This window comes from Microcaecilia unicolor, chromosome 3, assembly GCF_901765095.1.
Source record: "Microcaecilia unicolor chromosome 3, aMicUni1.1, whole genome shotgun sequence".
Lineage (NCBI taxonomy): Eukaryota > Metazoa > Chordata > Amphibia > Gymnophiona > Siphonopidae > Microcaecilia > Microcaecilia unicolor.
The window spans coordinates 219,317,301-219,330,115 of NC_044033.1; the positions used below are offsets into that span (position 1 = coordinate 219,317,301).

Here is a 12,815-nt window from a genome sequence, read left to right on the forward strand (position 1 = left end):
GGGCCAGTTTTTACCGCATCTACAAAACAAAATCTTTTTAATGGGACGGGAAAAGGGCCTGCGATAAAAATGAAACCAGTGCGCACCCCAAACGGCCTGAGCCCTTAATGCCACCCATTGATCTAGCGGTAAAGGGTCACACGCTACACGTGCGGTGACCGGTTGGTGCTCGCAAAGTGCCAATTACCGGCACGCGTAGGAGGAAATACATAATTCGTCCAGGCATTATGGGTGCATTCCAAATCTAAAATTACTGCCAGGAGGGAATGCTGGCCTGGCGGTAGTCTCATTTTGGTGCACACTGCACATGGTAGAGCCTGCCGCAGCTTAGTAAAAGGGTTACTAGGGGCTCATTTTCAAAGCACTTAGCCTCCCAAAGTTCCATAGAAACATATGGAACTTAGCCTCCCAAAGTGCTTTGAAAATATGCCTCTATAGGGTTCATTTTTGAAAGAGAAAAGTCTAAAAAGTGGCAAAAAGCATCATTTGGATGTTTTTCTCACAAAAACGTCCAAATCGGTATTTTCAAAACCTGTTTTTCAGATGTCTGTCTATGCTGTTCGTCTGAAGTGCGTTCAAATCTCAAGGGGACGTATCAGGGGAGTGTTAAGGATGGGATTTGGGTGTTCCTACGACTTGGACATTTTTCAGCCATAATGGAAAAAAACAAAAACATTTAGGACTAAAACAAAGACATTTTGAGCTAGACCAGTTTTTATAACAAATAAGGCACAAAAAGGTGCCTTAAATGACCAGATGATCACTGGAGGGAATTAGGGATGATCTCCCCGTACTCCCCCAGTAGCCACTGACCCCTTCCCCTCCCAAAAATGTGATTAAAAACATTACTTACCAGCCTCTATGCCAGCCTCATACTCAGGTCCTTTAGAGCAGCAAGCAGGTCCCTGGAGTAGTCCAGTGGTGAGTGCAGTGCATCTATACCTGCCCGTACCTGTTACAATTGTGGTGGAAACTGTGAGCCCTCCAAAACTCACCATAAACCCACTGTACCCACATAGAGGTGCCCCCTTCACCCATAAGGGCTATTGTAGTGGTGTAGTGAGTTTTGGAGGGCTCAGCAGACAAGAGAGCAACCATGAGATGTGTACCTGCCGGGCATTTATATAATATCCATGGCAATGCCCCCAAGGAACCTCATTGTTCCCCAGGATGTCTGGGGGGCCAGTCTAGTAAAGATGCTGGCCCCTCCTACATCCCAATAGCTTGATTTTCTATGTTTTTGCATTTGGCCGTTTTTCTTTTCTATTTGGATTTTGGACGTTTTGTGCAAAACGTCATATCGAAAATGCAAGATTATCACACACTACAGAAATTTGATTGCCTTGCAATAGATATTTTATATCCCCAAAACATTCCAATGAACTGCCAGAAGAAAAACACGGAGAAAAACCAACATGTAAATTTAGTATTACATTAGTGTAAGCTTCAGGTCAACTGGGATACTTGATCTAGTCGCGATCCACTGCAGCCACAGGTCTGTTATCCTTATTGCTGTTTTCAAAACAGAAGAACTACAAGTCCATCGATGCACCAGGACTGAAGCAGGTCCATGATTTGTTCCTCTTGATCTGGCACTATGCAAGCTATGGGCTACTATCAAAGAGCCACCTTAAGGAGGCTGGATCCCCTCAGCACAATCTGTGCGCATGCTCTGTCGATTGCCCTTTTTCTAGTGTATGCAGAGCTGCAAAGAGCAGAAAACACTTAACCAATTAAAAGCAGAAAGTTTTTGCCTCCCCAGGGCTGGAAATCCGCATAAGCCCCACCCCAGAAGGCGAGAGGAAGGACCAGCCTGCTTTTATTTTATTCATCTTTCCAGAAACAGGGAAATCTCCAGCCTGAATCCAGCCCGGCAGTTGCAGACTTTAGAGGGAAATGTCTGCCCAGGATTCTGATCAGGTAAGAATGCAGGGCTGCTGGGTGCACCTCCAAGCCCCTCACCCTGATTTACCTGCCAGCAGCACCAGCTGCAATACCTTCCTACTGGCAGTGGCATCTCTGTAACATTATGCCTCCAGCACGGCATTCATCCTCCCACCCCCCACACTTCCCACCCAGCATTCCCCACTATCTTTGCCCCTGCCCATCATCTCTCTCTGTCTCTCCTTATTCTTTATTGTATGTTTGAGCTTAGGTTGTAAATTACATTTGTTTTATGTGAATTTGTTTATATATCTTCTGATCCATCTTGTACACTTATCCCAGGTGCCACTGTTCACATAAATTTTACAGGTGATCAGAGGAGAGGTAACCCTCCTTTCCAGTTTTGCCCCTTACCACCACCAGTTCTCCATGTCTGTGTCTCTGTTCCCTGTCATTTGCCCCCATTCCCACCCTCTGCTTCTCTTTCCCAGCATCAGCCCCATTCCTCTTCTTCTTGCCGCTCCACCCTGATCTGCCCCCTGCCTCGGCATCTACTCATTGCATCTTACACATTGGTCCTCTCTCCCAGTCTCCAGAATCTGCACATGGCCCAGCCTCTTCTTCTCCTGTTCCAGGATCTAACCCAGGGCCCAATGCACAAAGGTCGCCATTAAATGTGGCAGCCGCGGGTGAGCTTACCAAGTTGCAAACAGCGACCGATGCACAAAGGAGATGGCATGCAAATGAGCTGCACAGAAATTTAGTGACAAACTTTATGTATTCTTACCCCCCCCCCCCCCCCCCCCCCCCCCGAACGCCTATGACATGTGCAGAACGGGATCGTAAAGTGAAAGCCGGCGCAAGTCTGGGATGTTTGCAGCAGTGCTGAGCAGGGCTGCCAAAAGACAAAGCTGGGCCCCAGGCAAAAACTCTTCATGGCCTCCCCCACCGCTGCTGCCCCCACCACCACTATTGCCTCTGCCCCCACCACCATTGCATCTGCCCCCCCCCCACCACCACTGTTACGCCTACCACCAGCCCTGCCGCTGCTTCCCCCCCCCCCCCCTTCGTCCTCCCCGCAGGTCTCACCTACAGATTCCAGCAGCCGGCAGCGATTCACGGTCAGAGGCTGACTCTGAGGCCTTCCTTTTGCCGCATCCTACTACTACTTAACATTTCTAAAGCGCTACTAGAGTTACGCAGCACTGTACAATTTAACATAGAGGGACGGTCCCTGCTCAAAGAGCTTACAATCTAAGAGACAAATGAACGGTCAGTCCGATAGGGGCGGTCAAAATGGGGCAGTCTGAACGGGTAAGAGTTAGGTGCCGAATGCAGCATCCCAACCTCTCTACTGCAACTTCCTGTTTTGACACTAAAGTTGCAGTAGAGAGGGCGGGATGCAGCAGAAGGAAGGAAGGACAAGGAGACGCCTCTTATTCTGAATTACTGCTGGCTGTAGGATCCTGTAGGTGAGTCCTGCGGGGAGGAAGAAAACGGGAAGGGAGGAAAGCATTTTTTTACTGCGGGAACAAAACTTTTTATAGTTTTTGCAGGGCGGTAAAAGGTTTTGTTCTTTTGCCCATGGTGATTGTTGGCATGACGGCCCTCCGAAGGCCTGGTGCTGATCTGTATATTAGTATTTGGCAGCCCAGGCCTGACTTAAGGCTCAGGATCTAAAAATGACAAGAAAAGTATAGGCCTTTAGCCGTTATCTGAACTTTGAAGTTCCAGCAAGCTCCTAAGCTATTGGGACACACCATGCAGCAAAATAAAGAAGGAGCTAGGGTGTAAAAACCTCAAAAACAGGCCACAGATGGCTCCTCAGGAAGATGTAGCATGGTGATTGTTGGCGTGATGGCCCTCCGAAGGCCTGGTGCTGATCACATCTTGGAGGCCAGGTCTAGGGACTTTCCCCCTCCCCCTTCTCAATTGCCCTGTTTCAAATCAATAAAAAGCTGTCAAAAAAAAAATTAAATTCCTTTATCCTCCATCTCTTAAGACACTGCCTAACCAACCGGAACAGCTTTAGACTTTTTAAAGATGGACCAATTGTTTCCAGTTGAGTTTGCTATTGTTTGGGTTGTACCAATAGGGCGGCAAGCTCCGTCTTCTGGCTTCAGCACCCATAATGGGCCAAATAAGCTCATCTCCTGTCTCCATCTAACCTCCTTGATCCAGGTAATTCTCTCTCTTCTTACCTTCCCCCTCCCTAGAGTGCAAAACCTTCACCCCTAATTTCCCTTCCCTGTTGCCGCTGGGCATTAGTTACCAGCTACTCCAAACATAATTTAAATAGAAATAATAAATGCAGCTTGCCAGCTTGTTACTCCTTTGAACCAGTGGAAAAAGACTGCTGCAAGTCACGCCCTTGTGACATCACCACAGGAGCACACCACATTCGACTCTGTGAAGAAGGAACAAAAAGGTTAGACAAACCTCCTTGGGGAGGAACCAGACAATAGACGTCACCACCGGGGCTTGACTTTCTCAAAGGACAGAACACGGCAGTGCAGGTGCTTGTGACAGTGACAACAGAACATAGCAGTGCAGGGGCTCACGACATACCGACAGCATCAGCTGCTGTCAAAACAGAACAATGCTCTGAGAAATTTTGAAGATCAGTCTTTTCCCTGGACCTTCCAGAGGTCCAGCCCTCCCAGTCTCACTAGGTCCAGCATCCCTGTCTTAAGTTTGGCATCTCACCCTCTCAGACCCCCCCTCAAGTTCGTTATTTCCCATCTCTACTGTTGCTCGCAGTCCGCATCTCCTCCCCTCCCCTTCCCTCTCCTCCCTTTACTTTAAAATCAATCTTAGTCGCCAGCGGCAGCAGTGATAACATACCCTGCAACCTGACTGGAAACCTTTTCTCAGATGGCTCTGCCCATGCGGAATCAGGAAGTTGGGTCAAAGAAAAAGCTCTGGACTCAGGTCACAGGTGGGCACCAGTGTGTCACTGCTGGTGGCGCCGACTGAGAGCAAGCGCACTTAAAATAAAGAAGAAGAAAAATACCTACTTTAAATGACAAAGTGCCTTCCTTTTGCTTCTCAGCTGTTTTTGGTATGCCTTCCAATTCCTTCTCTGTTATGTCTTCTGGCTCCGCTTTATCATGATGTTTCCTTTCAGTTTCACTGCCTCCAATTCCACCGTTTTTCTTTCATATCTTCCAACTCCATGACTCTTATCGAATTGCTCACTGAACACCTACTACAAACCCTCACCCAACTGGAGGGTGCAGCTGCCATTTATATTCCTCTCCCAGTCAGCTCACAATAATGTCTGCATCACAATTGTTCCCTTTGCCTTTGTACTTATCCTTTCCTCTACAGCAGGGGTGGGCAACCTTGGTCCTCGAGAGACGCAGCCCAGGGCCGCCAAGAGACGGAGCTGGGCCCAGGGCAGGGCCACCGCTGGCAGGCCCCCCTCCTCACTCGGGATGCAGCCGCCAGGCCCCCCCCACTCGGAGCGCAGCTGGCAGGCCCCTCCACCCACACTCAGGACACAGCCGCTGGGCCCAACCTGGAATGCAGCCTCGCACTCACTCTAGGGCTGCCACCAGATCCCGGCCACCTGCCCCCCTTGGAAGCCAGGGAGGAGCAGATGCACGGACATTAGTGATAGTACTACGAGTCAAAGTTTGTTGAAGTGAGCGAGTTTGCTGGCTCATATTCTTGGGAGTTCTTAGTTTAGAGGGCCTTTCTCAACTGTAACATCATTTCCTCTACACTATCTACCTGGTTAAGATAGAGCCTATCATTGCAGAATAGGCTCTCCCTTCCCCAATATGTTGCCCATTTCCTAAGAAAGCTAAAGCCCTCGTCTGCACAGCATCATCTGATTACAAATTGAGATTCCAGAGCACTGCCTACTTTTGGGAGCCTGTATGTGGAACAGGGTGTATTTATGTGACTGCTATTCTGAAGATTCTGGATTTCAGCTTTCTACCTAAAGTAAAAAATAGCTTGGCTTCCAAAAACTTCTGTACCACTCCTTTCTATGCTGTTGGTACCCACATATGCCAAGGCAGTCAGCGCCTCCCCAGCATTATCTAAAATCCTATCTACCACCTTCACACCAAGAAGCAGGTTACATAGAGGGGGATAATCGAACGGGGGCGCCCATCTCTAAGAGTGCCCATCTCTAAGGATGACCCCCGTTAAGGGGCGGGGCAACCCGTATTATTGAAACAAGATGGATGTCCATCTTTTGTTTAGAAATACAGTCGGGGACGCCCAAATCATGAAATTTAGGTCGACCTTAGAGATGGTCGTCCCCGGTTTTCGGCGATAATGGAAACCGAGGACGCCCATCTCAGAAACGACCAAATCCAAGCCATTTGGTCATGGGAGGAGCCAGCATTTGTAGTGCACTGGTCCCACTAACTGAATGTAAAAAGGCCTTCCCTTACCTATCCGGAAAGGAACTGGCATGCATGAAGGAAATTGCTTGCAAATGAGCTCCTCACAGTTAGCTCATTTGCACACGATTTCCTTCCTAAGGAGGGGAACGACGGCAGTTGAGGACCCAAAGTGTGGATGTTTCTGTGAGAAGGACATCCATGCCTTTGCTATGCCTCTGATACCCTCTTTATTTATTTATTTGGATTACAAGTAGCAGTAGTGGGATTTGAACCAGCCACCTCTAGATTGCAAGACAAGTGCTCTAATCACTAGGCCACGCCAACACTACTCCACTCCCTTGAAATTTGGCCATCCCTGTGGGGGGCAGTTGAGGATGTCCAAAATGTTTGAAAGAAGGGCATCCACACCTTTGTTATGCCTCTGCTGACACACATACCTCCCCCCTCAGGGACCTGCATACTTCCCCCCCCCCCCCCCCACAGGGATGGCCAAATTTCAAGGGAGTGGCATGGCATGGAGGAGTGGTGCAGTGGCTTAGTGGTTAGAGCACTGGCTTTGCAATCTATAGGTGGCCAGTTCAAATCCCACTGCTGCTACTGGTGATCCAAAACCCAAATAAATAAGTAAAGAGAGTGTTGGAGGCATAGCAAAGGCATGGATGTCCTCACAGAAACATCCACATTTTGGACATCCTCAACTGCAGTCGCAGGGAGGCACAGCAAAGGACATACTCTAAAAAAAAAGACAAAAGTTTTTGAACTTGGTTTTTTTTGGGGTGGGAGGTGGTTAGTGACCACTGGGGAAGCCAGGGGAGGTCATCCCCGATTCTCTCCAGTAGTCACCTGGTTAGTTTGGGCACCTTTTTGATGCTTGGTCGTGAAAAAAAATGGACCAAGTAAAGTCGGCCAAATGCTTGTCAGGGACACCCTTCTTTTTTTCTATTATCGGCCAAGGACGCCCATCTGTTAACCATGCCCTCATCCTGTCCTGCCAACACGCAACAGAAAGCAATTGAGGATGCCCAAAGTCAGCATTTCGATTATGCCGATTTGGGCGACCTTAGGAGAAGGACCCATCTCCCGATTTGTGTCAGAAGATGAGCGCCCTTCTCCTTCGAAAATAAGCAGGAAAGTGATCATCATATCCGCCAGACATCTAGTTATCTAGATTCTTAATGATCAAATCACTAATTACAACAGCCATCTTAATCCTCACCTCCTGAGCATGTGCCTCTAGAGATATATGCTCGGTGAGAAAGGGTACTGCATAAACTAGAATGCAGTTTCTAGCTACAGGAATATAATTTGCTATGCCAAGATAATGATTTTACGGGTGACTCTTCTCTTTCAAGGCAGCAAGATCTTCTCTATATCTTTCTGTGCCTGAGATCCTCCAAGTTTGCTACTCTAGCTTTCAGAGGTTGGGCTTGTTCTCTGAGATCCAGAAGCTCTTTGCATTGAGTGCACACATATGGCCTCTCATCAGCTGGTACATAATCGTACATATGGCACTCGGTATAAAACACTGAATAGGCCCTTTCTTGTTACTGAACTGCTGTCTGCATCTAAATATTATTGAGTTGTTCATTATGCTGAGGGAGTAGGGTTGCTTAATCTAAGGCATAGACTTTCAAATCGATTTGGTATTATGTTTGTCAGTGACCTACAAAGGAACACCAGTCTATCTATTGATAAGGAGGCTTACTCTCTTCTGTTATTTGAATACATAATTAAGAACATAAGAACCGCGGAGGCAAAATGGCGGCTGAGTAAGTCGCAAGTGAAGTAGCTCTTGTCTTATATTCCAATTTACCTTGAATTTCGATTTCCTGATGCCCAAAAGAAGAGGCAGACAACGCACCTGCCCGGCGGTGCGATCTATGCCCTCTCTTGGAATTTTGGACCGCTTCATGGTACCGAGTGTGATTTTGGGAGCATCGCCCTCGCTGCCGATGAACGTGGAGAGAGGTCTCCCATCTTCGCGGCTTGAAGCTGAAACATCATGGAGCCCCGAAGAGCGTAATCCTCCCCCGATGCCGGCGGAAACCCTGGAAGCAACTCAGGACGCTCGGACGTCGACGGGGTGTCCTGGCACAGGTGCTGCTATGGGATCACAGACGCCGATGGTCTCCGCAACTGTATTAGCGGGTGAACAAGGGGAGAGTGTCTCTGGAGAAAACCTGGCGACAGGAGGGAGCCAGCTACCGAAGAATCCAATTGTTTCAGGCTTACCAAGTAAGTCCTTATTACCCCAAAAACCAAAGGAGATAACCTTAGAATCAATTTGGGAAGCTCTAGTTTGTCTAGAAGCTTCTTTTGGCTTGAAACTCACATTTGTTAATCAACAGATTGAGTCCTTGTCTGGAAAACTGCCTTCTTTGGATCAAAAGATGGAAACTGAGCAAAGACAATGAAAATAATTCTAAAGCTATACAATGCTGCCAACAGCTGCAAGTTAACCTGATTAAGGAAAATTTGTATTTACAAAATAAGGTTGAAATGCTTGAAAACTATCAACGTTCAAACACTCTTAGACTGTTAAATTTTCCAAAGCAGCTGTCAATATCACCTCTTATTACCTTTAAAAAATATCTCACAGAAGTATTGAAAGTACCCGAACAGTCATATCCACCTATTTCAAAGATATTTTATGTAACACCTTTTTTGAAGAGAGATTCTGAGCAAGTAGAAAGAGTAATACCCCCAGCAGAAACTGGGGATGTAAACTTGACACAAATGATAGAAGATGATATGGCGGGTCTTACAGCAGCAACACTCAAAGTTACATTTATTCTACAACCTGACAGAGACTGGATACTAAAGCAATATTTTCTACATAGAGAACAGAATTTCCTAGGTTATGAAATAAGAATGTATCCAGATGTCTCAAAGGTAACGCAGAAGAAAAGACAGGAATTTCTTAAACTTCGCCCAAAAGCATTGCAATTGGGCGCGTTGTTTTGGTTAAACTTTCCATGCAAATGTGTTATAAAGTTAAATTCTGTTAAATATATATTTTATGATTCTAAACAATTGAACTCTTTTTTGGAATCCAAGTTAGCTGGCTCACCCGTCTCGCTACCAGGACCTGTAATACAGTGGTGGAAATAAGTATTTGATCCCTTGCTGATTTTGTAAGTTTGCCCACTGACAAAGACATGAGCAGCCCATAATTGAAGGGTAGGTTATTGGTAACAGTGAGAGATAGCACATCACAAATTAAATCCGGAAAATCACATTGTGGAAAGTATATGAATTTATTTGCATTCTGCAGAGGGAAATAAGTATTTAATCCCTCTGGCAAACAAGACCTAATACTTGGTGGCAAAACCCTTGTTGGCAAGCACAGCGGTCAGACGTCTTCTGTAGTTGATGATGAGGTTTGCACACATGTCAGGAGGAATTTTGGTCCACTCCTCTTTGCAGATCATCTCTAAATCATTAAGAGTTCTGGGCTGTCGCTTGGCAACTCGCAGCTTCAGCTCCCTCCATAAGTTTTCAATGGGATTAAGGTCTGGTGACTGGCTAGGCCACTCCATGACCCTAATGTGCTTCTTCCTGAGCCACTCCTTTGTTGCCTTGGCTGTATGTTTTGGGTCATTGTCGTGCTGGAAGACCCAGCCACGACCCATTTTTAAGGCCCTGGCGGAGGGAAGGAGGTTGTCACTCAGAATTGTACGGTACATGGCCCCATCCATTCTCCCATTGATGCGGTGAAGTAGTCCTGTGCCCTTAGCAGAGAAACACCCCCAAAACATAACATTTCCACCTCCATGCTTGACAGTGGGGACGGTGTTCTTTGGGTCATAGGCAGCATTTCTCTTCCTCCAAACACGGCGAGTTGAGTTCATGCCAAAGAGCTCAATTTTTGTCTCATCTGACCACAGCACCTTCTCCCAATCACTCTCGGCATCATCCAGGTGTTCACTGGCAAACTTCAGACGGGCCGTCACATGTGCCTTCCGGAGCAGGGGGACCTTGCGGGCACTGCAGGATTGCAATCCGTTATGTCGTAATGTGTTACCAATGGTTTTCGTGGTGACAGTGGTCCCAGCTGCCTTGAGATCATTGAGAAGTTCCCCCCTTGTAGTTGTAGGCTGATTTCTAACCTTCCTCATGATCAAGGATACCCCACGAGGTGAGATTTTGCGTGGAGCCCCAGATCTTTGTCGATTGACAGTCATTTTGTACTTCTTCCATTTTCTTACTATGGCACCAACAGTTGTCTCCTTCTCGCCCAGCGTCTTACTGATGGTTTTGTAGCCCATTCCAGCCTTGTGCAGGTGTATGATCTTGTCCCTGACATCCTTAGACAGCTCCTTGCTCTTGGCCATTTTGTAGAGGTTAGAGTCTGACTGATTCACTGAGTCTGTGGACAGGTGTCTTTCATACAGGTGACCATTGCCGACAGCTGTCTGTCATGCAGGTAACGAGTTGATTTGGAGCATCTACCTGGTCTGTAGGGGCCAGATCTCTTACTGGTTGGTGGGGGATCAAATACTTATTTCCCTCTGCAGAATGCAAATAAATTCATATACTTTCCACAATGTGATTTTCCGGATTTAATTTGTGATGTGCTATCTCTCACTGTTACCAATAACCTACCCTTCAATTATGGGCTGCTCATGTCTTTGTCAGTGGGCAAACTTACAAAATCAGCAAGGGATCAAATACTTATTTCCACCACTGTAACTTCTACACCGTAAAGTTTAACACTTGGATCGTCTGCTTTGCCACCTTTTCCTTAGTTGATATTAATATAATTTTCCTGATGTATAGTTTAGTATTGCCTCTATATTGTGGACTAAAGATGAGAAATAGATCATGATTTTGCTTAATCTAGATTGTTCTAAGTATTTCCTTTATATTATAAATGACTAATAGTCATCTTTGCTGATTTCAAGAATTGTACTTGAATTAAACTGTAAAAAGTGATAAATAAAATAAAAAAAAAAAAAAAAAAGAACATAAGAACCGCCATACTGGGAAAAGACTAATGGTCCATCAAGCCCAGCATCCTGTCTCCGACAGCGGCCAGTCCAGGCTTCAAGAACCCGGCAACCCCCCCCCCCCCAAAAAAAAAATAATAATAATAATAATTTTTAATAATGTTCAATGGACTTTTCCCTCAGGAATCTGTCCAAACCCCCTTTAAACTCCGTAAGGCCAGCTGCTGTCATTACATTTTCTGGCAACTTTTTTTAAAAATTATTTTTATTATGAATTGCACATGCATGAAGCTACAAGGCAACAATTTAGTACAAAAGGACCAATTTAGTACAGAGTGCTTTGAAGAGTCCAAGGGACTGGAGCACTACAGGCCTGAAACATCAGCACAGAAACAGGCTGAAGACACTTACAAGGCCAGAACTCATCTACATACCTCAGTGGGATCAGAGCGAAAAGGAGCGAGACAACATGGAAAGTCTATCACACTATAACAGGACTGAGTACCTACAACAGGCCCTATGATGCTAATATATAACACTACCAAAAGCTATGCAGGCGGTGGTGCATAGCCTTTGGTACAGGACACAGATATGGAGAGAGGCAAAAATTACTCCCAGTCCACTGGCTCCTCTGTAGCCATAGCAAAACAGCTGGGGTGAGGCGTACCAGTGGGCAAGTTGCAATGGATGAAACTATAGCTTGGTAAAGTCCTGGTAAAAACCCTTCTCCTAATAAAATTTGAAGGCCAGCTAATGGAACAGGCTGAACTTCTGCAAGTCTGGTCATACATCCAACATACAGAAACAGTGAGTAAATGTGAATAATTTTTCTCTTGTCCTCTTAATTAGAATAGCAGTCTAGAAATCAAGTAAAATGCTTTGGGTGGTGAGAGTTGAGGGGAGGGGTAAATTCACTAAAATAACCTAGCTTATTCTCTTTTTAGACAAATTCAGAAATAACATGTATGCTGACCCATCAGCCTGTATTCCTCTCATCTGTTCAGCTGTTGCTGCCTCTTCCTTCATTCTGTTTGTACAGGCTGATACCTTATACCCACATGTGCCAATACTTGCTCCTCTTCCTCCTTCCAACTACTGAAACAGCCAGCACCTAACATTTCCATTTTTTTTTTCTGGAATCCAGAGCCAGGCAATCTGTACAAACTACTGGATATTTAACACACCATAAATCTCTTCATATTATAATCTCCTGGAGAGCTGATCTCAGTGACAGAGGCCAATATTATAAAGTTTATCCCATACACATTATAATGAAGCTGGGAAAAGAGGGTCTGAGGGTGTCCTTGTTGTTTCAGGCATCGGTCACATTCAGCGATGTTGCTGCTTATTTCTGGGAAGTGGAGTGGGACATTCTGGGAGAATGGCAGAAGAATCTGTACAAGAAGATCATCAAGGAGATTCACAACTTTCTGATGTCACAAGGTAAATGTGCGTTCTCTATCATCTGTTATTCAGGCATATTACCGAACGTGTAGTGCCATTTTATCAGCACTGGTTCCAGATTCCATGGAGATGTATGGCCCAATATTTAACTGCAGTGGAATGGAGTATGGGACAGAATTAAGGATGTTAGTTCAGTGGTGAAACCTACTTGTATATT

At 45.9% G+C, this 12,815-nt stretch overlaps 1 protein-coding gene across 2 annotated transcripts in view; it reads left to right on the forward strand.

Annotated features, from left to right (window-relative positions):
• Positions 1-1,703: 1,703 nt before the first annotated feature.
• LOC115466319 (zinc finger protein 182-like) overlaps positions 1,704-12,815 on the forward strand; it is a 66,570-nt gene continuing 55,458 nt past the window's right edge. For both annotated transcript variants that reach the window (XM_030197490.1, XM_030197489.1), the window contains exons 1-2: positions 1,704-1,920; positions 12,511-12,637. In XM_030197490.1, coding sequence (XP_030053350.1) covers positions 1,897-1,920; positions 12,511-12,637 — 151 coding nt within the window. In that variant the 5' untranslated portion in view covers positions 1,704-1,896. The remainder of the gene's footprint in view (positions 1,921-12,510; positions 12,638-12,815) is intronic.